Below are 26,687 nucleotides of genomic sequence, written 5' to 3' on the forward strand. Positions count from 1 at the left end.
CTGTATTGTTCAGTTTATTGGTGTATTAACCCTCTGCACCCTTTTTGACAACTCATGGTCCGTCTGGTTTAATTTTCTAAAAAAGCTTGTAAACATCAAGCCTGTTGTCCACAGTCAATCTATGAACACCATTATTTCAGGACAAACTGTTCTATTAGAATATTTGTGCTGCAGTGAGGTCACTTGAACGTAAACAAAGGTTGTGGGACCATAAAGAGAAATACATAAATAAAACGGAAATTGAATCTCACAGATATTTATTGATATCACACACAGCAATAAAAGCTAAGCCAATCTCCTGTCTAAAACACTTCTCATATGTCTTGGGAGTCAAACAGTGAAAAAAATAAACATAACTTATACAGTGGACAAAATATCTACATTTTTTTTTAAGTCCAGACGCTTTTGCCCTCATGACATTTACTTATGCTAATAATCAAAATAATGTTATATTTATTGATATCACACATACAGCAATGATACAACAGTATTTATGTTGTCTAAAACAGCTCTCCTATATATTTGGAGTCATCCAGTGCAAAAAATAAACATTATTTTTTATTTAACCTTTATTTAACCAGGTAGGCCGTTGAGAACAGGTTCTCATTTGCAACGGCGACCTGGCCAAGAAAAGCATAAGCATACAAGATAACATACAGTTTCACATTCAATATAGTACATAAGAAAACAGAATACAATAGGCTACATAAGTACAGGTTAATGTTACAGATTGTGGTACAGATTGAGTAATTAATAATGAACACTATGTAGACAAACTATTTACATTGCATCAAAAAAGGCCCAAACATATGCCAAAACTCAAAACAGGAATGCCATTCTTCTCTGTACAACGGTTTAGAACGGTAATAGACGATCTTAATATTCTGATTTCGAGTGATCTCTCCCCACAATAAACCATCTTTGTTGTCCCTCGGATGACATATTGCCGGCCTTATATGGTCCTAATGTGTGACAGACCTGCCTTCCATTGGTTTACAAGACAAAAACAAGTGTCTCCCAAAGCATTATGGGAAACAAAATGGATGGTTAGCATCAGAGCTAGCGGTGATCGGCGGCCGAAAATTAATAAATTATGGATCAATCTTGGATGTAAGAATTTGGATTTATTGCTCAAAGACCCCAAAAAAAGGCACAAGTTCCAGGCTGGAGAGAAAACCTGCTGTAGGGGCTACAAAGACACCGACGACACCACCGTGACCGCTAGAGTGTTAGCTCTTATGGCTGTAAAATGATGAAAATATGAATTGGACATGCTGTTTTTCATCGTATACGACAAGCTCGGGCAGATAGGGTTAAACAGTTATTTTTTTACATCTTATGGGGTTGTCTTTCATATTGTTTTAAGGGGGGAAAAATCTACCTCTTCTAAATATTGGGAGGGTGGGGGGACATATCCCCTGCATCCCCCACGAAATCAACGTCTATGACACAGACAAATTTTCATCACGTGTACAATCCGACAGCGCGCTTGTGACTATTGGCACAAATGAAACCCCCTACAAGAAAAAAAACAAATGCTTTGTTACACGTATAAACTGTACATTTTGAATTCAAACCAGAGACTGTAAAAGTAACAGATTGGTGATGTCACCTGTTGGTTCGTGGACTGCCGTTTAGAAGCCTCGAGTTTGGCGATACAGACGTCGCCATCTTGGTTTTTTGAAGCCGCGCGTGTTCAGTGAAAACACACAGTGAGAGGGTCAGAGATTAAGATGAAAACACGGACAACACCCAAAAACAAGTGCAGTCTATTTTAATGTCCACTGTGTTAGCGTGGTTAGCATCACTAAGCCTCTGTCCTGATTGACAGGTCCTAAAGCATCCTCTGCTTTATCTTCTATTTTAAAATAAATGGGACCATAATTTACTAAATGAACATCATGCTGTATTGAAAAAGACTTGAAACTAGCGATTGAGACCATAAACTAAATAAAGTGAGAAACAAAGCTCATTTTCTCATAGACTTCTGTAGAAACAGACTTCATTTTGGAGCCAGTGGAGTCGCCCCCTGCTGGAAATTAGGAAGAATGCAACTTTAAGTCACTTCATCTTTGGCTTCCCTTTTTTAGGCCTGGAGGTTTTGTCCATTATTTGTTCAGGCTATTATACAAACAGGTCATTACAGTTCAACTATTACATTGTTTCCCACGTTTGGTTGTTGTTGCTGCACAACATCAGTGGTAGAAGAAGTAACAGTAGTTTCTGTAGTCGTCATGGTGTAGAAAGCAGCACGAGGACTGATTTCTGTTGTACTGAATGAGGACGAACGCTGATGACAGTTGAGTTTTTACCGCTCTTGTTTCTGCGTGATGGAGGATCTGACATCACTTCCTGTTTCTGCTGTGTGTCGCTTCTGCTGTTTGTCGAGCTGCAAAAGAGAGAAAATAAACATGGACGTGATGTTTTCATGCAACTTTTCAGTCAATGTCAACATGTAAAACAGCGTTTATGGCAGGGGAGGGGCTAGAAGGGGGATGTGAGGTGGTACCACCCCCCCTGAAATATGGTGGTTGTAACACCCCCCTGTAAATTACGCCTATGCATTGGAATTATACATCCTAAACTGTTGAAGTTATTTCTGATAATATGAGCAGCGTTTTTTTCAAAATTTAAAATAAAAACCGTAATTGAATGTTTTGAGTTTCTGAACATGACTTCATTGAAGAGTATTATGAAAGAACTGCTGGAGATTAAAGTGTACTCACCTTTCCTCCAGGTGGTGACGGTGATGCTGATCATGATGATTAAATAGAGGATTCCAATCACCGTACGAACACACATCTGCCACGGGAAAGGAGTCTCTGGAAGACAAGAAACATTCAGAATCAGACCCTCGTCAGGTACATGTATTGGACGACTGATTGAGTTTCACTGAACATGTTGATTCCATATGTAAGACAGAGTTTGGGGACAGTCAGAACATCCTGGAGAAAGTGTATGTCAGCCGGATAGAGAGAGTAATGGTCTCCTTCTGCTTGGACATTAAACTTTTTCTTTGATTGTCAGAACAGCACAAAAGATAAAAAGCCACTGGATGACCTTTACAGTTCAGCTGTATACAGGAAAGCTGCGTCCATCATTGGTGACATTAACATCCCCTCTAAACCAGTGTTTTCTCTAGGTCTGTGGAAGACTTAAGTGCACATATTTGGCGGGGGGGGTTTAGGAGCCCTCCCTCTAGAAAAGTTTGTTTTTCAATTTACAATAATGCAATTTTGCCTCATTTTTTGACCATTATTATTTACATATCTGTTTCTACAATGTTGGAAAAGCTAAAGCACATAATAAATAAATAACACTCCAAAAGCTTAAATACAAAACTTGCTCAAGAAGTCCACTGGGGACTGAATTCAATGCAGAGGAGGGTCTGGCTAGTCCACTCACAATCGTCATGGGCGGTGCTAAGCGCCGGACAGAGCCACGGTGTCTCTGCAAAATAGTCTTTGGAAGGAACTTGTTTTGGTTGAACATGTGTACGTTCAAAAGTTGTTTTAGTCGTGCAACAGAAAACTAAAACTAGTCTAGCTAGCTGTCTGGATTTACCCTGCAGAGATCTGAGGAGCAGTTAACCATAGTCCTCACAAATCCACCGGAGGTTAGAACGCCAACACAAAGACAGAGGAAGGAAACGGACATCGGAAAAAAAGGACATAATGTTCACACATCACCTGGACTATGAGATGGTTGCATCGTATTTGTTGTAAACTTTGATGTACGTTGCTCAGAACAACTTTGATTCTGTCCAGTTACCTGCGTTTGTGGAAGTTTTACCTGTTGTATTTCCTGCAGTTGTTGCTGTTGTCTTTTTACCTTCTGTGAGTGGCAGACAGAGATGGGAAGTAACGAAGAAAGAGACTAGCTGTCCGGAGGATAATCAGTTTAGATCGTGTGTGTGCGTCCTTAAGAACTGTAAGTCGTATAACTTATGTTGTCAGTTCATTTAAGCCTGTTGTTGTATTGGTCTATAGTTCTTGCAAATTTAAAGTAAGTTAGCTAGTGATTTTGTTGTTTGTGTTCTTCACCTGTTACCTAGGTTGCCCGTTGCTTGATCTTAATAAAGCATCAAAAGAGAGAAGTTGTCTCCGTCCGTGTTTTAACAGACACACCTGGGGCGAAGTTGGAAACCAGAATCAGCTTTAAATACAGTCCAAATGTAGTCCTCACTAACAAGTTTAAAATAATTTCACTGGAGTTACCGTTATTTTCGCGTCATCAATACCACATTCAATCTAATTGGATGGGAATATAGGCTACTGTACGTTGCACTTGACACACCACTACAAGACGACTCGACAGATTCGGCGGCATTCTGTATTCATTCGCGGCAAATCATTGCGGCCTGATGGTGGTAATGTTAGCACATAGTAGTATGGATGGCGACATGATTGAAAATGAAGAAATCGGCAGACAAGCAGCAAGACATCCTTGGCCTTATCTGAGAGAGATGTTTGAGATAGTAGGCATCAAGAATGACTCCTGGCCAATGTGCTGCGCAACTCTTAAAGTATGGGGAACTTCTTAATTAATGTCTGTTTAGTAATTCATATTTTATCCTTTATTTTCTTTCCAGAAACCATATTTGAGCACACACACGTACATGTAGATTCCTTTAAATGTTAAGGGGAAGATTAAAAAAAGAGAAACTGGATCTGTGAATTCTCACAGAATCACAACTGAATTCATATCTTGCTACTCAGTCAGAATCTTATTAACCTGGAGACATGGTCTGTCACAATAATCATATATGTGATGTTTTAGGCATATTGGCAGACATCCATTTAAAATGTAGCCAATGGCATATAAAGAGTCTTTCCTCCATGTCCACTGAAGTTTCTCAGCTTGCACTCTAGTAACATTTGTGTGGTCCAGGTAGCTTTGCATAAAAAATGGTTGTCATTCGCAAAGCTACTTTTACTTTTATACTTTAAGTACATTTCCAAGCCTGTACTTTGTTACTTTTACTTGAGTAAATAAGTTAAATCAGTACTTCTACTTTTACCAGAGTATTTTTTAACACAAGTATCTGTACTTCTACTTGAGTACTGGAAGTGAGTACTTTTGCCATCTCTGGTGGCAGAGGAATACATAGTACAGTATTTATTTTACATGCTCTCTCAGATTAAACCGTTTTTCATCCATTTAATTTCATATGAAGATCTGTTTCATCTTACTCTTCTTGTTGTTTCTTTGTTTCTCTGTTGTAGTCTTATCTTTATCAGTCAGAGGTGGAGTTGATGGTACAGTTGTTACTGCTTCTGTTGCTGATGTTTGTGTTGTTGTTGTCGTGGTTGTTGTGGGTGGTGCCAGCATGAAAGAGAACATAAGATAGGGCACAAACATACTTTATTACAGATCAGAGTTTCTATTCAAAGGAATAAATCTTTATAATTGAAACTAAAAACTTAAACACAGAAGTGCAGATGTAGGCTGCACCAAAAAGCTCCTCAAATATCCTTGTTCAGACATGAATAATGATTATATTATACTTTACAAAATTATTGCCATTAAAGGTTAAAAAAGGTGCATTTACATTTGAAATGCATCATTTCATTATTGTGCCAGAACATATTTTTTTTAATCAAAGTTTATTTTTTATTTTTTATTTAACATTTAGCTTAGAGACATTATTCTGAAAAACAGGAAGAGAAACAGAAAGCAGAACGATGTTATTAAAGTTTGATGTTACCTGATGGGATCACCGTCAGATCTGCAGCTGCTTCATTGTTACAGAAGTATCTTCCAGAGTCTGAGACGACAGCTTTTAGAATGAACAGTGACTTATAAGATAATGAACTGTATCGTCTGCCCGGGTCATCAATGTGTTTTATGTCTCTGTCTCCTTTAACTGTCAGTATGTCAGTTTTGTCTCCATTCCTCTCTCTGCTCCACGTCACGTCTCCCTCCACAGAGTGAGGACATCTCAGACGCACATATTCCTTTTCTTCAACTATTTCATGGATTATTCCTGCAAAAGAAACAGAGTTTACAATAAGTAAGCATCTGTTCTCAGAATGTCAGCATTTCTAAAGTTGCAAATAAGTCAAACGTTCTTCGACTATCTTATGGATTACTTCTGCAAAGGAAACACAGTTTTTAATAAATAAGAAAACTCTCAATTGAACCTTGATACAGTGATTGAAGTTTTTACATTATACGTCAACTATACCAGACTCCACTGAGACGAGCTTCAAGACCTCACAGTGCAGACTGCATGCAGCCTACTTTACGTGTTAGTTTTTCTCAATCGATTTGGAACATTTACTAAAACAAACTTACAATTGTTAAAACTCTCAGTACAATCCTCACACCGTGTGGTACTGTACATTCAGCACATCACTCTATGTGACCTGCCAAAGGTAATTACTCAATCAAAGGAATTAGTTCATGTTTCCGTAACCGTTGTCATCAAAACAAAAGGTTCCTTTATCATTGCTTAGACCAAGACAGTCAAAATGCAAAGACATCTTGTGTACTCTGAAAGTGTGATAGTTACCCACTCACAACCGCAAAATTATAAGGAACTACTGTCCGATATGTGCAAGAAAATAGGCTGCCCTCTCCGACCAGCCTCTGTCATACTTAGGCCATAGTTGATTTCATGGTCTATAATTGTTGCTCATTTGTTATTTTCTGTGCCTTTGCCTTTCTCTGGCTCTTGCTTATCCTCTCTGTCCCCCTCTCCCCCTCACCATACCACCCCCCTCTCTAATGCCCCTTCCTTCTGCCCGGGCAGGCTCTTGCCCCTGTCTGTCTCCTGCATGCTCATTATTCCTGGAAAATTCAGTCTTACCCTTGCAGTATACAGTGAATTGTGTTTGAGAACAGATTGATTACAGTATGAGTTTCACCTGTCATCTAGATTGGACAGTATTTGCATTTGGTTGCTCTAAATTGGGAAGAAATGAAATTGTTCCCCAATCTAGCCTGCATCTATCCATCTGACAACTTTTACAACAATACCACATAACTATCATGTATCTGTGTGACAGGTTATTGCGATTGTTGGTTGCTCTTTTTATCATGTAGGGATTCACACAATGATGTGTCTAACTGCATTTGAGAGTAATATGATTCAGTAGCAAATTAATGCAAACTACTTTGATCTGCAAGGCTTACTCGGTGCATTTTGTTCTAATGCAATGATCAATGAGACTGTGAACAACTGACCTAATGTTCATATACGTAAATAGTCATATAGTTTGACAGAGTTTAAAGTCATTCGACGATTGTGCCAAAGCGATTGAGAAAAACTGTATTAACGTTATTGTTCATGTGTAAATCGAGATCAGTCCCGTTGCGTTTCAGGGTATGAGCCAGTTATATTAAATTCCAGTTTAGCAGAAGAAAATGTCACCAATAAGGTGAAGAATAACTGATTGAAGTTCTTACCTGCAGTGACGTTACAGCCCAGAACAAAGGCCAACAGGCAGCTGCGGATATTCACCCTCATCTTTCTACAGACTGAAATGGTTCAGTGCACAGAATAACATGTGATCATCTATTTAGGTTGAGAACAGGAACTGTGTGGTAAAGTAGACCACGTTTCTCAATAGAAAAAAAAAACACTTCATGCGCACTTCCCATAATGGTCGATGAACACTGATGACAAGATTATAAATAGCACATGTGGAAATAATTGGTTAAGAGCATTGTGAGAAGTGAGCTACCACGCACAACAAATGTCCTTACTGAAAAGTACTCGTACAAGCCTGCAGAATCCTCTGAACTTATTTTATTAAAATGTTTCGTTATCACAGCAGCGGAACGAAAGCTCAGTGCTCCTTGGCAGAGGTAACAAAAGAGAAATTAGAAAAGGTTTTATTGCCACAATAAGTACACTAATGTGGAATTTGCCTTTGTGAATGGTGCATACATACACAAAACAAACATATTAAACATTAATATAAAATAAACAATAAAAAACAATATATACATATTAATATTAACATATTAAGAAAAAGGAGGCTGAATGGGTTGAGTGCAGAAATGCGAAGAATATATAGTATGTGCAATGGACATATATTATGTGCAATGGACATATATTATGTGCAATGGACATACAGTATGTGCAATGGACATACAGTATGTGCAATGGATATACAGTATGTGCAATGGATATACAGTATGTGCAATGGACATGTTATGTGGAATGGACATATAGTATGTGGAATGGATACAGTTTAAAATAAGCATCAATAGTAAATTGAGGCGGTTTGGATCATTGCTCAGTGATTTTAAATTAGACATTTCCTTCAATTATTGTGTTTCCCCAAATGATGTATAGATTTGTAGGGATAGTATTACCAAATGGCTTGAAAAATAGTTCATATAGCTGCTGAAAATTAATTCATACAGCTGCTGAAAAATAGTTCATACAGCTGCTGTAGATGGGGAAAACAAATCTCCCTCTGGGCCCCCGGAGGTTTTGGCTGAGCCCCAATGTAACTGCTTATGATTTCAAGTCATTGCAGTATTTGAATGTGTAATACAAACTGCCAGAAGTAGCACTGAGAGTGGTTGTAGTTGCAGCAGTATGTCAGTCAGAATGCCAGTGGTAGAAGAAGTAACGGTAACAGTAGTTTCTGCAGTCGTCACTCTGTTTTCTGTTGGACTGAATGAGGACGAACGCTGATGACTGTTGAGTTTTAACCGCTCTTGTTTCTGCGTGATGGAGGATCTGACATCACTTCCTGTTTCTGCTGTGTGTCGCTTCTATTTGTCGAGCTGCAAAAGAGAGAAAATTAACGTGGACGTGATGTTTTCATGCAACGTTTCAGTCAATGTCAACATGTAAAACAGCATTTATGGCAGGGGTGGGGCTAGAAGGGGGACATGTGGTGGCACCAGCCCCCCTCAATCCATTGGGCTAGTTCTGTCAATCTGACAATTGATATTTCCATTGGCTCAGAGTACTGTCACTTGGCTGCCTGTTCTGGCAATCTTCCCAGCTCCTGTCACATGACCAATTCATGTTTCCATGACGACTATCCAAAATTCTGATAACATGGAACAAGCACTGGAAATGTTGCAGACTGAGCCTATAGAAAATGTGTTTTGACCTTTTCAATGGAATTCCATTGCTAGGCAACAACCTGGCCCCTTGTTAACTTCATTCACATATACTGCAACAGGAAATCAACTTGGGTCCATTTAGAATGTTTATGTTTACATCTGTGAAAAGGTCTATTTAGATATACAATTTGTTTCAAATGAAAACAGGTGAAACTAATAATGAATGTGATGTTGTATTTAGCAGAATTACATCATGTTGTTCTATCCTATCCAATATTTCCTATTTTACTGCCCCTCCCCCTGTGCCACCCCACTTAAAAATCCTGGAATCGCCCCTAGTTATGGTAATTATTAGATACATATTTATGGTTATACATGACTTCCAAATTTGTCTGTTTGTTTGCAGAATATCTCAAAAAAGTACTGGGACAAAGATGTGTGATAATAGCAGCAACAGTTCCCCCATGTGGCCGTTCATAGAACACTTTACATTGGAGCAAGGGTGTAACTTTGGGTTCAACATTGGGGGCTTTGAGATTTCTAATTTGGAGCAAAATTGAAATTTTGAGCGTCAAACACTTTTTTCAATTTTCTGCATTCTGGTGAACTTTTCTAGAACACTTTATGCTGCAAATGTCTTTTTACGTGTAATTATGTAAAGGAAATTATAATTTTGGTTTTTGAGTTTTTTGGAGGGGTGCACTAGCCAGTTTTGATTATACCCCCTGTAAATTACGTCCATGCATTGGAGTTATACATCCTAAACTGTTTAAGTTATTTCTGATATTATGAACAACGTTTTTTTTCCAAAATTAAAAAATAAAACATAATTGAATGTTTTGAGTTTCTGAACATGACTTCATTGAAGAGTATTATGAAAGAACTGCTGGAGATTAAAGTGTACTCACCTTTCCTCCAGGTGGTGACGGTGATGCTGATCATGATGATTAAATAGAGGATTCCAATCACCGTACGAACACACATCTGCCACGGGAAAGGAGTCTCTGGAAGACAAGAAACATTCAGAATCAGACCCTCGTCAGGTACACGTATTGGACGACTTTGATTGTCAGAACAGCACGAAAGATAAAAAGCCACTGGATGACCTTTACAGTTCAGCTGTATACAGGAAAGCTGCGTCCATCATTGGTGACATTAACATCCCCTCTAAACCAGTGTTTTCTCTAGGTTTGTGGAAGACTTACGTGCACGTATTTGGTGGGGGGTTTAGGAGCCCTCCCTCTAGAAAATTTTATGTTTTTACAATAATGCAATTTTGCCTCATTTTTTGACCATTATTATTTACATATCTGTATCTAAAACGTTGGAAAAGCTAGAGCACATAATAAATAAATAACACTCCAAAAGCTTAAAGACAAAACTTGCTAAAGAAGTCCACTGGGAACCAACTACAATGCGGAGGAGGGTCTGGCTAGTCCAATCACAATCTTCTTGGGCGGTGCTAAGCGCTGGACGGAGCCACGGTGTGTCTGCAAAACAGCCTCGGGAAGGAACTCGTTTTGGTGGAACATGTTTACGTTCAAAGGTTTTTTTAATCAGCAACAGAAAACTCAGATTGGACAGATAGTCTAGCTAGTTGTCTGGATTTACCCTGCAGAGATCTGAGGAGCAGTTAACCATAGACCTCACAAATCCACCGGAAGTTAGAAGTTATGATGGTTGCATCGTATTTGTTGTAAACTTTGATGTACGTTTCTCAGAACAACTTTGATGTACACTCAGTTTGAAATGGTTGATAGGCTGTGACGTTTCTGTGGTCCGTCATTTTGCAAATCTGCAAATCTGGCTCTGTCCAAAAGTAACAAAAATCACCTACCAGCAGCTCTAAAGCTCACTGAATGACACATAATATCTTGTTTGTTTAATATGTGTTTACTTCCGCCCATATTTCTTTTTTTCTCTCTGATTTCCTTTTTCTTACCTTCAATCACGTTCAGATAAACAGCTGGTTTTCCATCACAGTAGTAAAGTCCAGAGTCACCAGGCTGCACGTCTGTTATAGTCAACGTCTGGTCAACAGAGGAAACATCAAACCTTCTTCCACCAGAGTCTCTGCTCCATGTTGGAACATGTGATGCTCCGACATCATGAGGACATGTCAGAGTGATGCTGGTCCTCTCTGGAGCAGGGACTATAGTTGTTCCTGTAGAACAAACACGTAAAACTTAACTTTAAAGACTACACTTCCTGAATTTGTTATAGTCCTCACTAGTGGCCAAGATTTTCTGACTTTTCTCTTGGGTTTGAGGTTGAAGCAAATTTCAACTTTTCTTTTTAGACAACACTGTCTTTTACAATATGTAATATTTACATTTACAAAGTGGAGATTTTAAGTTTTAAAGACATAGAAAAGAGAAAACAGAACTCAGTTACAGAACAACTTTATTAAAGTTTGATGTTACCTGATGGGATCACCGTCAGATCTGCAGCTGCTTCATTGTTACAGAAGTATCTTCCAGAGTCTGAGACGACAACTTTTACAATGAACAGTGACTTATCAGTTAATGAACTGTATCGTCTGCCCGGGTCATCAATGTGTTTTATCTCTCTGTCTCTATAAACTGTCAGTATGTAAGTTTTGTCTCCATTCCTCTCTCTGCTCCACGTCACGTATCCCTCCACAGAGTGAGGACATCTCAGAGACACCTGTGTCTTTTCTTCAACTATTTCTTCATGGATTATTCCTGCAAAAGGAACAGTTTACAATAAATAAGAATCTGTTCTCTGATTGTCAGCATTTCTAATATTTAATTAATTTATAATAATTTATACTCTTTATTGATCCCCAATGGGGAAATTACAATTTACACTCTGTTGTTATTACACACTACACGCCTGAAATACACACACACACACACACACACACACACACACACACACACACACACACACACACACACACACACACACACACACATGCTCAGGTCCTTTACATGCACTAATGGAGAGATGTCAGAGTGAGTGGACTGTGACCACTGAACAGGTACCCTGAGCGGTTGGGGGAGACCACGCTCTTCTAAACATCTTCTAAACATCTGGATGAAGATCCTTTGAGTCGAAATGATCTTGGTTATCCATGTATTAAAACAGTGTTTCTCAAATGGGGGTACGTGTACCCCTAGGGGTACTTTGGAGTACTGCAGGGGGTACGTGACATTTTTGCAAAAATGCTAATTTAATACAATATAATACTAATTTAAAATATGTCATACATAATTCCTAAAATAATTATACTATAATAATGAATGAATTAATGATGGATTCTAAACATTTGAAATGTAGCATTTAAATGTTTTTGTTTAAAAAAGGCTGTTGTTTAGTGAATCTATCACTGCCGGCGCTGTATTCTACCTCTTTATATGGCCTTTTTTTTCTACCAAAAATGTTTTGCACTGGGCAGGGGGTACTTGGCTTAAAAAAAGCAATTCAAAGGGGTACACTATTGAAAAACGCTTGAGAAACACTGTATTAAAGGGTAACTTTTTCAACCTTCAACCTATTTTCCCATGTTTTTGTGTCTAATGACTGATGGGAACAACATTTTTTTAAATTGATCCAGTATTAGCGAGTCTGAAACAAGTTGCAATGCAACATTAAAGGGCAATTGCGTACTGTCAGTTTCCGTCCACTAATAGGGCTGTTTTTGCCGCTGACAGGCTCAGATTATTATTCTAAAGCCCTATCCCGTACGAATCGGCCATGTCTGTAATTTGTCAAGTAAAAATTCTACTAATCCTGTGCGAATAGGGCTTCAGTGTCTGAAAACATTATGGAAATGATCCCTACAGAGATAGACCTTTCTGTTAAAGAGTAAGATCCTTTTAGTTTAACATGAAAAAACCCTGAAATCACCATCACCAAACCCACCAGACTCCATTTAAATAATCAGTGCTTTTTATCAGCATAAAATACACTTGATTCAAAGTCGAAAAACAAACAATATAAAACCATGAAAAGACGTCTTGGTTCGTCTTTCTAATGTTCCAACAATCACTACTTCGTTCTGTTTGAAATTAACCCTTAATTCACCCATTTACATGCGAAAATATGCTGGTTCTATACACGCTAAATGTACTATTTATTTACATGGAGTCTGGTGGGTTTGGTGATGGTGATTTCCGAGCTGTTTCATGTTCAACAAAAAGGATGTTACTCTTTAACAAAAAGGTCTATCTCTGTAGGAATCCTTTCCATAACTTTGTCAGACACTTAGAGTAATAATCTGAGCCTGTCAGCGGCAAAAAACTTTTAGTGGACGCAAACTGACGGTGAACATTTGTCCCATAGGGTTACATTGCAGCCCGGTTTGTGGCTGCCGGTTAAAGCGTTCTCTCTCAATCCTGGACCAATTTCAAAGATTTTTGTTCACATTAGTCACTTAGACACAAATGCATGTGCAAATAGGGCCCAGGTTGAAAAATACCTTAAAATTACCCTTTAATAAAGGGTTTCAAAAGTACTATCAGAGTGCCTCAGATGTCTTTTTACCAACTAACACGAATGGCTTCAATTAAAAGTAAGATTTTAATGCCCCCTTCAGAAGCTCCGCCCCCCAGATTCAGGGACAGATAACTACTGGCCGGCCAGCACATTCACCTACTGCCACCCCCGTTCCCCCCCCCCTCACCCCCCGCCCCTACCATCAACTGTCTCCGCCTGTTGCTGATTGGCTGGAACAGCACTTTGTGGCTCATTCACTCCATCTTCCAGTCACACAGCCAGGGCTCTGTATTATCACCGCACTTTTTTTTTTTTTCAGTGCACAGAAAATAGAGCGCTAGGTGACCGTGAGGAGATATTCACTGAATTTGACAAAAAGTGTAATGGATGAACATCACTTACTATACCTTTTTAATACGTAATAAATACAGAAATAGAGACTGTTCTATACAAAATGGCTGTTTAGCATAAGAAAAAGGAAGCTGAATGGGCTGAGTGCAGAATGCAAAAACTATACAGTATGTGCAATGGGCAGATGTAGATATACAGATGAGGACATACGTTTAGAGCATGTTTGTTTACATGTTCTGTAATGAGAAATAAAACTTTATCGTCTGTAGTTGACTGATCAAGACTTTCTAAAGCAGTTTCCCTCAACACGTTAACCTCACACCGACTACAACCTGTTGCATCTCTCGAGGTGAACTACAAACATCATCTTTAAAAACTGATGTGACTGAATTGATTATTTTAAAAAATAAAGTCCTTACCTGCAGCGGTCTTGTAGCCAAGCACTAAGACGAGCAGGTAGATATTCACCCTCATCCTCACGCAGACTGACGTGACTGATCAGTGATCACAGTTTTCATCTGAAGTGAGAACAGGAACTCGGCTGCTCTGTGTCAATGCGCTTAACGTGCGACTAGAAACCCACAATGTTGACTAATATCGATGCCTTCCTGTATTTCCTCCTGTGGTTAATGAATGTTGATGTTTCCTGTTATTTTAGGGCGTTTTCACACATACCTCATTTGGACACTTTCGGACTTTTCAGTTTGATCCAAACCAAAATTAGAGGTGTGAAACCTCCCCCGGACCACGGTCCGGATCAAAAGACCAAATTTTGGTCCGACCAAAAGAGGTGGTCTCGGTCCGGACCAAACTGAACCGTGGTCCGGTTCGTTTACAGTGTGAAAGCATTTTTTGGATGGTTCGGACTTTCGGACCAAATAGAAGAAGCTCTGGCAGGCTCTCCTTGTGTTACAAGACCGGGGAATAGCTCCTTTAAGGAACAGCTCGGTGCTGAGAGAGTGACGGTGACTACGTTCAGAGGAGACAGCTGTCGGCTATCAGAGCAGAGAATACATCAGCAGTTTATTTGTTAAGTGGTAGTAAATGTACAGTGTAGGTTTCCGTTTGTCTCTGAATAAATTCTCCAGAAAGTTCCAGTGTCTTGCTTCTCAACATCACAACAAAACAAAAAGAGCCGCGGCAGTTAGAGGAGAGCAGCAGTCAGATGAAAATAACTCCGACACAGAGAGAGGAGACGAAACCAATCAATTATAAGTATCTGGAGCATTCCCGGCGTTATGGGCGGGCTTTAGGGGGCCGGGCCCGCCCCCAGAGTCTGCTGTGCCCGCCCTGGACGGACGAGCCCTTTTTTAACTGACAAGCTTGATTGGTTTGTCAAAACTGATGCGGTTCAAATGGAAATTGACATGCAGCCTGCATGTCAGGAAGCTATCGGGAATTTGTATGAGAGAATAGGTAGCTTAATGTAAACTAAAGAGATAATTTAGGCTATGGATATATGGCGTTTCCTTAATGTTAATCAACGAGCTCCAAGGTTGGTGGAAGAAATTGACAAAGACGGCAAAAGTACAGGGAGTAACGTTAGTTCTGAAGTTGTCACTGCCAAAGCTAGCATTAGCCACGGTGCTGCTAGCCGACACTGTAACCCAAAGCAAGGGTTGTGTGCAATAGTTGTATGTTTAGTGTACATACTGCGCAGTGAAAATTAAGTCACTCTGCTGTTATGCTGTTTCAATACCAAATAAAATCTGTTAAACGTGTAGACCTGTATGCATTCATTCAATGCTCATTTGCAAGATAATTAACATAATGTTACATGATGAGATTTATTTAATTTGTGCCCCCCCAAAAATAATGGCATGCCCGTCCGTGAATTTGTGTCTGGAGCCGGGTCTGATCTGGAGATGTAGCTCGACGTATGTGATGACGGCAGGACGTAGTTTTGTCACGTAGAGATCTTTAGTGCGCTTGCATAACTGCAGTGTGAAACCAAAACTTACCGGATCAAATGTTACAATGTAACAAAAACATGAATCTTGGTCCGGACCTTGGTTCGGACTCTCATGTGTGAAAACGCCCTTAAACACAACTCATACAGTGCCACAACTAGACAGTAACTCAAATCAGGCTGTTCTCATAAACTACTCGTTCATATAGTTACAAAAAGCAATGCACTATACAACACTACACAGTAATGGCAGGGCCATTGTAACAGTGGTGTAGTGGTCCCTGGAGAAGTGGGTATACTCTCAGTTTTCACCTTTTTTTTTTTTTTTTTTTTTTTTAAAGTAGTCCAGAAAAAAAGCCCTGTTTTAGAAACAGTGACATGTAAGACTATGATTTAGTTTACCCAAAAATCTGTCATTTCTACTTGCTCACTATTATAAAATGATCATGACTTGATTAGGAGCAGTTTGTAGTTACTACTGGTCACACAAGCAGCCTGGATGAATGTAAAATGTATTTATCATGAGGCAAACATGGTGTTATCTCTTCTCCTCTAAATGTGCAGTCATATTGCCACTGGCAATTTGCCAGTAGTTTAAAATAATTATTCATTTGGAAACCACCTTAAAACTTACCTCAGAATTATGTCTTCCATCAACTGGGGTGGCACACCGCCGCTTGTGTTATTTCTTCATCTGTTGTTTGGTCTGCTGCCGTTATCTAGTCAAGTGGCACCGGCACCTGAGGTTTTTTTTTGTTTTTTTTCACTGGCACCTGAGGTATTAGCGATATTTTCCTCGGCATGACCCGCCCTACTCTGCCTCTGATTGGCTCATCAGTCCTCATGCCTAAAGTTAACCAATCTAATCAGTGAAAGCAGCGAGTACCAGCCAATTAGAGGCAAAGGAGGGTGGGTCATGGCTTCACTATCCTTGAGGAAAAAATGGGCAATCTGGCTCACAGATATTACTGAATGGTGCGCATCAGGGGGGATTTAGAAGTGGGTATACGCAATGCTGACTGAAAAATAAGTAGGTATACGCCGTATACCAGCGTATACCCTGGACTACACCACTGCATTGTAAGGATAGCTGGCCCTTGAGTCCTCTCCTAACGCACCCAGTTTGTTATCTCACTTTCACTGGAAGTAACAAATAAACTCCGTTACATTAAAGCTTTAGTGCGTAACTTTTTGATATTATTAAACATCCGTTACATTCAAGCCGTGGCCAAATGAGTTGCTACAAAGCTAATTAAGACCATCAGCTCCACACAACTCTCTCTGGATTTCTCAGTATGACTATGTTCAGAAGATTGTGGCGTCAGGTGACTTTCCCGTGCAGAAACTCGAGTGAAGATAATGACCTCTTCTGAAGAGTCCATCATGTTTTTTGAATCCTCCGTGTCCTCCTTGGCTACTAGCAACTGCGTGGGGGAGGGGAGGCGTGGGGGTGGTGCGTGATCACGGAAGGCTTGTATCATGTGGACACACCGACAGTGTTGTTGTCATTACTTAGAATTCCTCATGGGGGACGACAGATTCTACGCACTGTAGCTTTAATGTTGTGACATGAACATGGGGTCCTCATAATTAGCAGGGCAGGAAAGAACATTCTTCACTGCAACTGCACACACTGTAAACCAAATAACATAATCCCTAAAGATCGGAATGCAGATTTATTAAATGTGGAAAAACCAGGTTTTTCGGGCTCCACGTTTGGAATCATCTTCCTATGTGAAACTTTGGATCCACCAGATAAACAGTTATTTGTATGTATTCCCTGTTTAATAAACATCATCAAATTAGTTGGACTTTAGTATTCATTTCTACCAATGTGTCACCTTTAAAGGAGACCTGTTATAAAACGATTACTTTTGAACTTTTGTGATTCTACTAAAACATATTTACATGGTATAATTTTTAAAAACACTTGATTTTTCTCATACTGCCCATGGTTGCTGCACCTGTATTCACCTTTTGTCTAGCCTATGTCGACGACGTTTAATTTACGGGATTGTTCCGGTGCCGGATGTCCCTCTTCTTCGGCCAGATGTCCGTCCCCTTCCTCTTTCTTTGTGTTGGCGTTCTAACCTCCGGCTGATTTGTGAGGACTATGGTTAACTGCTCCTCAGATCTCTGCAGGGTAAATCCAGACAGCTAGCTAGACTATCTGTCCAATCTGAGTTTTCTGTTTCCGACTAAAACTACTTTTGAACGTACACATGTTCCACCAAAACAAGTTCCTTCCCGAGGCTATTTTGCAGAGACACCGTGGTTACTTCCGGTGCCTAGCGTAGCCCAAGACGATTGTTATTGGTTTAAAGAAATGCCACAACTAAAACAACTTTTGGACATACACATGTTCCTGAGTCTGTGTGCTGGACCGCAGACAGGAAGCGCAACAAGACAAGAGAACTACAATTTAAAGTTAAATTGACACCAAGGGCGTAGGTTTTGTTTCAACATTGTAACTAGGAGGGCCTGGGGGTCCTCCCCCATAAAGTTTTGAGCATCAAACACTTAATTTCCGGCATTGTGGTGAATTTTTATGCAAGAATTTGTGTCTTTTTTGCATCAATTTATGCTGGAAATGTCTTTTTTTTTTACGTAAAGGAAATTATTATTATTAACATTAAGTTATCTCCTGTATTGTTCACTTTATTGGTGTATTAACCCTCTGCACCCTTTTTGACAACTCATGGTCCGTCTGGTTTAATTTTCTAAAAAAGCTTGTAAACATCAAGCCTGTTGTCCACAGTCAATCTATGAACACCATTATTTCAGGACAAACTGTTCTATTAGAATATTTGTGCTGCAGTGAGGTCACTTGAACGTAAACAAAGGTTGTGGGACCATAAAGAGAAATACATAAACAGAAATTGAATCTCACAGATATTTATTGATATCACACACAGCAATAAAAGCTAAGCAAATCTCCTGTCTAAAACACTTCTCATATGTCTTGGGAGTCAAACAGTGAATAAAATAAACATTATAACTTATACAATGGACAAAATATCTACATTTTTTCAAAAAAAAGTCCAAATGCTTCTGTCCTCATGACATTCACTTATGCCAATAATCAAAATAATAATGTCAATATCACACACACAGCAATGCTACACAAGCCTTTGTGTTGTCTAAAACAGTTCTCCTATATATTTGGAGTCAGCCAGTGCATAAACATAATCAACACCATATAGACAAACTATTTACATTTCTTCAAAAAAGGCTCAAATATATGGAGTCGCCCCCTGCTGGAAATTAGAGAGAATGCAGCTTTAAGTCACTTCATCTTTGGCTTCACTTCTTTAGGCCTGGAGGTTTTGTCCATTATTTTTTCAGGCTATTATACAAACAGGTCATTACAGTTCAACTATTACATTGTTTCTCATGTTTGGTTGTAGTTGCTGCACAATATCAGTGGTAGAAGAAGTAACAGTAGTTTCTGTAGTCGTCATGGTGTAGAAAGCAGCAGGAGGACTGTTTTCTGTTGGACTGAATGAGGACGAACGCTGATGACAGTGGAGGTTTTACTGCTCTTGTTTCTGCGTGATGGAGGATCTGACATCACTTCCTGTTTCTGATGTGTGTCGCTTCTGTTTGTCGAGCTGCAACAGAGAGAAAATAAACATGGACGTGATGTTTTCATGCCACTTTTCAGTCAATGTCAACATGTAAAACAGCGTTTATGGGAGGGGGTGGGGCTAGAAGGGGGATGTGAGGTGGCACCAGCCCCCGTCCTCAATCCATTGGGCTAGAGTGCTGTCAATCTGACAATTGAGATTTCCATTGGCTCACTTGGCTGCCTGTTCTGCCAATCTTCCCAGCCCTTGTCACATGACCAATTTCAATGTTTTCACGACTATCCAAAATGCTCATGCAACCATGAGCTGGAAACTGGAAATGTTTTTTTTTTTTTTTTTTTAAAGTTGCAGACTGAGCCTATAGAAAATGTGTTTTGTATTCAGATATACAATTTGTTTCAAATGAAAACAAGTCAATAATAATGAATGTGATGATGTATTTAGCAGAATTACATTATGTTGTTCTATCCTATTCAATATTTCCTATATTACTAAGCAGATTTTCTATGCTGTATTCTGATGAAATGCCCCTCCCCTGGGCCCCCCCCTTAGTGAATATTGACACCCCCCCCCCCTCCCCCTGCCAACCCACTTAAAAAATCCTGGTTATGGTAATTATTAGATACATGTTCATGGTTATACATGACATCCAAAATTGTCTGTTTGTTTGTTTGCAGAATATCTCAAAAAAAGTACTAGGACAAAGATGTGTGATAATAGCAGCAACAGTTCCCCCATGTGGCCGTTCATAGAACACTTTACATTGGAGCAAGGGTGTAACTTTGGGTTCAACATTGGGGGCTTTGAGATTTCTAATTTGGAGCAAAATTGAAATTTTGAGCGTCAAACAGAAACACTTCATTTTCTGCATTCTGGTGCACTTTTCTGTAACAATTTATGCTGCAAATGTCTTTTTATGTGTAATTATGTAAAGGAAATTATTATTATTATTATTATTATTATTATTATTAGTAGTAGTAGTAGTAGTAGTATTTTGGAGGGGGGTGCACTAGCCAGTTTTGATTAATCCCCACGTTACACCTATGCATTGTACATCCTAAACTGTTTAAGTTATTTCTGATATTATGAGCAAAGGTTTTTTCAAAATTAAAAAAAAAACGTAATTGAATGTTTTGAGTTTCTGAACATGACTTCATTGAAGAGTATTATGAAAGAACTGCTGGAGATTAAAGTGTACTCACCTTTCCTCCAGGTGGTGACGGTGATGCTGATCATGATGATTAAATAGAGGATTCCAATCACCGTACGAACACACATCTGCCACGGGAAAGGAGTCTCTGGAAGACAAGAAACATTCAGAATCAGACCCTCGTCAGGTACACGTATTGGACGACTTTGATTGTCAGAACAGCACGAAAGATAAAAAGCCACTGGATGACCTTTACAGTTCAGCTGTATACAGGAAAGCTGCGTCCATCATTGGTGACATTAACATCCCCTTTAAACCAGTGTTTTCTCTAGGTGTGTGGAAGACTTACGTGCACGTATTTGGTGGGGGGTTTAGGAGCCCTCCCTCTAGAAAATTTTATGTTTTTACAATAATGCAATTTTGCCTCATTTTTTGACCATTATTATTTACATATCTGTATCTAAAACGTTGGAAAAGCTAGAGCACATAATAAATAAATAACACTCCAAAAGCTTAAAGACAAAACTTGCTAAAGAAGTCCACTGGGAACCAACTACAATGCGGAGGAGGGTCTGGCTAGTCCAATCACAATCTTCTTGGGCGGTGCTAAGCGCTGGACGGAGCCACGGTGTGTCTGCAAAACAGCCTCGGGAAGGAACTCGTTTTGGTGGAACATGTTTACGTTCAAAGGTTTTTTTAATCAGCAACAGAAAACTCAGATTGGACAGATAGTCTAGCTAGTTGTCTGGATTTACCCTGCAGAGATCTGAGGAGCAGTTAACCATAGACCTCACAAATCCACCGGAGGTTAGAACGCCAACACAGAGACTCAGAGAGGAAGGAAACGGACATCGGAAAAAATGGACATAATGTTCACACATCACCTGGACTATGAGATGGTTGCATCGTATTTTTTGTAAACTTTGATGTACATTTCTCAGAACAACTTTGATTCTGTCCTGTTACCTGCGTTTGTGGAAGTTTTACCTGTTGTATTTCCTGTTGTTGCTGTTGTCAGGGTTGTTGGGTTTCTCCTTGTTGTTGTTGTCGTTGTCTTTTTACCTTCTGTGAGTGGCAGAGGAATACATAGTACAGTATTTATTTTACATGCTCTCTCAGATTAAACCCTTTTTCATCCATTTAATTTCATATGAAGATCTGTTTCATCTTACTCTTCTTGTTGTTTCTGTGTTTCTCTGTTGTAGTCTTATCTTTATCAGTCAGAGGTGGAGTTGATGGTACAGTTGTTACTGCTTCTGTTGGAGGAAGTGCTGCTGTTGTTGCTGTTGTCGGGGTTGTTGTTGGTGTGGTTGTTGTCAGGGTTGTTGGGTTTGTCCTTGTGGTTGTTGTGGGTGGTGCCTTGTTACCTTCAGAGCATGAAAGAGAACATAAGATAGGGCACAAACATACTTTATTACAGATCATACACTTATTTTGAAATGGTTGACAGGCTGTGACGTTTCTGTGGTCCGTCATTTTGCAAAGTCTTCTCACGGCTTGCTGAGGATGTTGTTTGTTTGACTTGTCACGTTTTAAAATACAATTAACCTCAAAGTTTCGTGTGAAGGCAGCATTTAACCTGCCCTCTTGGTTGAGGTTATTTTTCAGCAGTTTCTATTCAAAGGAATAAATCTTTATAATTGAAACTAAAAACTTAAACACAGATGTGCAGATGTAGGCTGCACCAAAAAGCTCCTCAAATACAGGAAGTAAATATTCTGCCAATCATAGTGTCATGAATTTAAAACTTGATTTTAAATCCTTGTTCAGACATAAATAATGATTATATTATACTTTACAAAATAGTTGCCATTAAAGGTTAAAAAAGGTGCATTTACATTTAAAATGCATCATTTCATTATTGTGCCAGAACATATTTTTTTTAATCAAAGTTTATTCTTTACTTTTGATTAAACATTTAGCTTAGAGACATGATTCTGAAAAACAGGAAGAGAAACAGAAAGCTGAACGATGTTATTGGAGTTTGATGTTACCTGATGGGATCACCGTCAGATCTGCAGCTGCTTCATTGTTACAGAAGTATCTTCCAGAGTCTGAGACGACAACTTTTACAATGAACAGTGACTTATCAGCCAATGAACTGTATCGTCTGCCCGGGTCATCAATGTGTTTTATGAGTCTGTCTCCATTAACTGTCAGTATGTCAGTTTTGTCTCCATTCCTCTCTCTGCTCCACGTCACGTATCCCTCCACAGAGTGAGGACATCTCAGAGTCACCTGTGTCTTTTCTTCAACTATTTCATGGATTATTCCTGCAAAAGAAACAGAGTTTACAATAAGTAAGCATCTGTTCTCAGAATGTCAGCATTTCTAAAGTTGCAAATAAGTCAAACGTTCTTCGACTATCTTATGGATTACTTCTGCAAAGGAAACACAGTTTTCAATAAATACGAAAACTCTCAATTGAACCTTGATACAGTGATTGAAGTTTTTACATTATACGTCAACTATACCAGACTCCACTGAGACGAGCTTCAAGACCTCACAGTGCAGACTGCATGCAGCCTACTTTACGTGTTAGTTTTTCTCAATCGATTTGGAACATTTACTAAAACAAACTTACAATTGTTAAAACTCTAAGTACAATCCTCACACCGTGTGGTACTGTACATTCAGCACATCACTCTATGTGACCTGCCAAAGGTAATTACTCAATCAAAGGAATTATTTCATGTTTCCGTAACCGTTGTCATCAAAACAAAAGGTTCCTTTATCATTGCTTAGACCAAGACAGTCAAAATGCAAAGACATCTTGTGTACTCTGAAAGTGTGATAGTTACCCACTCACAACCGCAAAATTATAAGGAACTACTGTCCGATATGTGCAAGAAAATAGGCTGCCCTCTCCGACCAGCCTCTGTCATACTTAGGCCATAGTTGATTTCATGGTCTATAATTGTTGCTCATTTGTTATTTTCTGTGCCTTTGCCTTTCTCTGGCTCTTGCTTATCCTCTCTGTCCCCCTCTCCCCCTCACCATACCACCCCCCTCTCTAATGCCCCTTCCTTCTGCCCGGGCAGGCTCTTGCCCCTGTCTGTCTCCTGCATGCTCATTATTCCTGGAAAATTCAGTCTTACCCTTGCAGTATACAGTGAATTGTGTTTGAGAACAGATTGATTACAGTATGAGTTTCACCTGTCAGCTGAATTGGGCAGTATTTGCATTTGGTTGCTCTAAATTGGGAAGAAATGAAATTGTTCCCCAATCTAGCCTGCATCTATCCATCTGACAACTTTTACAACAATACCACATAACTATCATGTATCTGTGTGACAGGTTATTGCGATTGTTGGTTGCTCTTTTTATCATGTAGGGATTCACACAATGATGTGTCTAACTGCATTTGAGAGTAATATGATTCAGTAGCAAATTAATGCAAACTACTTTGATCTGCAAGGCTTACTCAGTGCATTTTGTTCTAATGCAGTGATCAATGAGACTGTGAACAACTGACCTAATGTTCATATACGTAAATAGTCATATAGTTTGACAGAGTTTAAAGTCATTCGACGATTGTGCCAAAGCGATTGAGAAAAACTGTATTAACATTATTTTTCATGTGTAAATCGAGATCAGTCCCGTTGCGTTTCAGGGTATAAGCCAGTTATATTAAATTCCAGTTTAGCAGAAGAAAATGTCACCAATAAGGTGAAGAATAACTGATTGAAGTTCTTACCTGCAGTGACGTTACAGCCCAGAACAAAGGCCAACAGGCAGCTGCGGATATTCACCCTCATCTTTCTACAGACTGAAATGGTTCAGTGCACAGAATAACGTGTGATCATCTTCTATTTAGGTTGAGAACAGGAACTGTGTGGTAAAGTAGACCACGTTTCTCAATAGAAAAAAAAAACACTTCATGCACGCACTTCCCATAATGGTCGATGAACACTGATGACAAGATTATGAATAGCACATGTGGAAATAATTTGGTTAAGAGCATTGTGAGAAGTGAGCTACCACGCAAAGACAAATGTCCTTACTGAAAAGTACTCGTACAAGCCTGCAGAATCCTCTGAACTTATTTTATTAAAATGTTTCGTTATCACAGCAGCGGAACGAAAGCTCAGTGCTCCTTGGCAGAGGTAACAAAAGAGAAATAGGTGAATGGTGCATACATACACAAAAAAACAAACATATTAAACATTAATATGAAATAAACAATATATACATATTAACTGTTGCATAAGAAAAAAGAGGCTGAATGGGTTGAGTGCAGAAATGCCAAGAATATATAGTATGTGCAATGGATATACAGTATGTGCAATGGACATATAGTATGTGGAATGGACATATAGTATGTAGAATGGATATACAGTATGTGCAATAGATATACAGTATATGCAATGGATATATAGTATGTGCAATGGATAAACAGTATATGCAATGGACATATAGTATGTGGAATGGATATACAGTATGTGCAATGGACATATATTATGTGCAATGGACATATAGTATGTGCAATGGACATATCGTATGTGGAATGGACATATAGTATGTGCAATGGATATACAGTATGTGCAATGGACATACAGTATGTGCAATGGATATACAGTATGTGCAATGGACATACAGTATGTGGATGTGCAATGGGCATATAGTATGTGGAATGGACATATAGTATGTGGAATGGGCATATAGTATGTTTAATGGACATATAGTATGTGGAATACATATAGTATGTGCAATTGACATACAGTATGTGGAATACATATAGTATGTGCAATGGACATATAGTATGTGGAATGGACATATAGTATGTGGAATGGACATATAGTATGTGCAATGGACATATAGTATGTGGAATGGACATATAGTATGTGCAATGGACATATAGTATGTGGAATGGACATATAGTATGTGCAATGGACATATAGTATGTGCAATGGACATACTGTATAGTATGTGGCATGGATACAGTTTAAAATAAGCATCAATAGTAAATTGAGGCGGTTTGTATCATTGGTGCTCAGTGATTTTAAATTAGACATTTCCTTCTTTCTGATTAAATTTGAGGTCGCTCTGGGCCCCCGGAGGTTTTGGCTGAGCCCCAATGTAACTGCTTATGATTTCAAGTCATTGCAGTATTTGAATGTGTAATACAAACTGCCAGAAGTAGCACTGAGAGTGGTTGTAGTTGCAGCAGTATGTCAGTCAGAATGCCAGTGGTAGAAGAAGTAACGGTAACAGTAGTTTCTGCAGTCGTCACTCTGTTTTCTGTTGGACTGAATGAGGACGAACGCTGATGACAGTTGAGTTTTAACCGCTCTTGTTTCTGCGTGATGGAGGATCTGACATCACTTCCTGTTTCTGCTGTGTGTCGCTTCTATTTGTCGAGCTGCGATAGAGAGAAGACATACATGGACGTGATGTTTTAATTACTTTTCAGTCAATGTCAAAACGTAAAACAGCACATTTATGGTAATTATTATAAGGCGCGTGTTTACGGTTATACAAGACTTTGTTTGTTTGTTAGCAGAATATCTCAAAAACTACGTTTTCAGTTTCAATGATATCTGGTAGAAAGCTGGGACAAAGATCACGAAGATCTTTAGTATAAAACCATCAAAGTCTTATCAACAAGATGTATTACTTTTAACTGCATCATGTAGTGTCCAGGTGTTACAGTTGATGTATTTCAATCGAATCATAATTTCTATTTCTATAATTTGTATTTTTGTATATTATGTTGCTATGTGCCTATATGTATATTGTTGTCTCTATTGTACAGTATGTGTCTATATTACTAGTTGTCTACTGAATGTTTACTACTACATGACTATTTGTTGAATGTATAGAGAGTTAACACCTACTGAAGTCAAATTCCTTGTGTATGGAAGTATACTTGGCCAATAAAACTTATTCTGATTCTGATTTCTCTTTAGAGCAATGATACACAGTACCTGATGGGATCACTGTCAGATCTGCAGCTGCTTCATTGTTACAGAAGTATCTTCCAGAGTCTGAGACGACAGCTTTTAGAATGAACAGTGACTTATCAGCTAATGAACTGTATCGTCTGCCCGGGTCATCAATGTGTTTTATGTCTCTGTCTCCATAGACTGTCAGTATGTAAGTTTTGTCTCCATTCCTCTCTCTGCTCCACGTCACGTCGCCCTCCACAGAGCGAGGACATCGCAGAGACACCTGTGTCTTTTCTTCAACTTTTTCA

General features: G+C 39.1%; 1 protein-coding gene and 1 long non-coding RNA gene across 3 annotated transcripts in view; one reads left to right on the plus strand and one right to left on the minus strand.

Annotated features, from left to right (window-relative positions):
* LOC118493313 overlaps positions 1-20,636 on the plus strand; it is a 35,828-nt gene extending 15,192 nt beyond the window's left edge. The window contains exons 3-5 of the long non-coding RNA XR_004895305.1: positions 2,738-2,861; positions 9,953-10,076; positions 20,555-20,636. This is a non-coding gene — a long non-coding RNA (uncharacterized LOC118493313). The remainder of the gene's footprint in view (positions 1-2,737; positions 2,862-9,952; positions 10,077-20,554) is intronic.
* LOC116051726 (cell wall protein DAN4-like) lies at positions 1,936-24,368 on the minus strand. Of its 2 annotated transcripts, none has more exons than XM_035992879.1 (6): positions 24,189-24,368; positions 22,486-22,764; positions 21,743-21,858; positions 5,193-5,274; positions 2,727-2,822; positions 1,936-2,389 (listed from the first exon to the last, which is right to left on the minus strand). In XM_035992879.1, exons 1-6 carry the CDS (start codon positions 24,247-24,249, stop codon positions 2,346-2,348), a joined length of 678 nt encoding a protein of 225 aa, XP_035848772.1. In that variant the 5' UTR covers positions 24,250-24,368; the 3' UTR covers positions 1,936-2,345. The 2 variants fall into 2 exon arrangements, with proteins under 2 accessions (XP_035848772.1, XP_035848770.1); XM_035992877.1 differs by lacking the exons at positions 1,936-2,389; positions 2,727-2,822; positions 5,193-5,274 and adding exons at positions 19,294-19,365; positions 20,544-20,639; positions 21,458-21,556 and having other exon boundaries at positions 21,664-21,858; positions 24,189-24,364.
* Positions 24,369-26,687: the final 2,319 nt, after the last annotated feature.

Source organism: Sander lucioperca, chromosome 16 (genome assembly GCF_008315115.2).
Source record: "Sander lucioperca isolate FBNREF2018 chromosome 16, SLUC_FBN_1.2, whole genome shotgun sequence".
Lineage (NCBI taxonomy): Eukaryota > Metazoa > Chordata > Actinopteri > Perciformes > Percidae > Sander > Sander lucioperca.

What these genes read in the sequence shown, in the direction of transcription:
- LOC116051726 (XM_035992877.1), bottom strand. Translation starts at nt 24,249, where the DNA reads ATGAGGGTGAATATCCGCAGCTGCCTGTTGGCCTTTGTTCTGGGCTGT. An exon ending in ACACAGAAACAACAAGAAGA is followed by an intron (nt 21,557 to 21,663) that starts GTAAGATGAAAC and finishes TGCCACTCACAG; the next exon opens with AAGGTAAAAAGACAACGACA. An exon ending in CGTCACCACCTGGAGGAAAG is followed by an intron (nt 19,366 to 20,543) that starts GTGAGTACACTT and finishes TCTCTGTTGCAG; the next exon opens with CTCGACAAACAGAAGCGACA.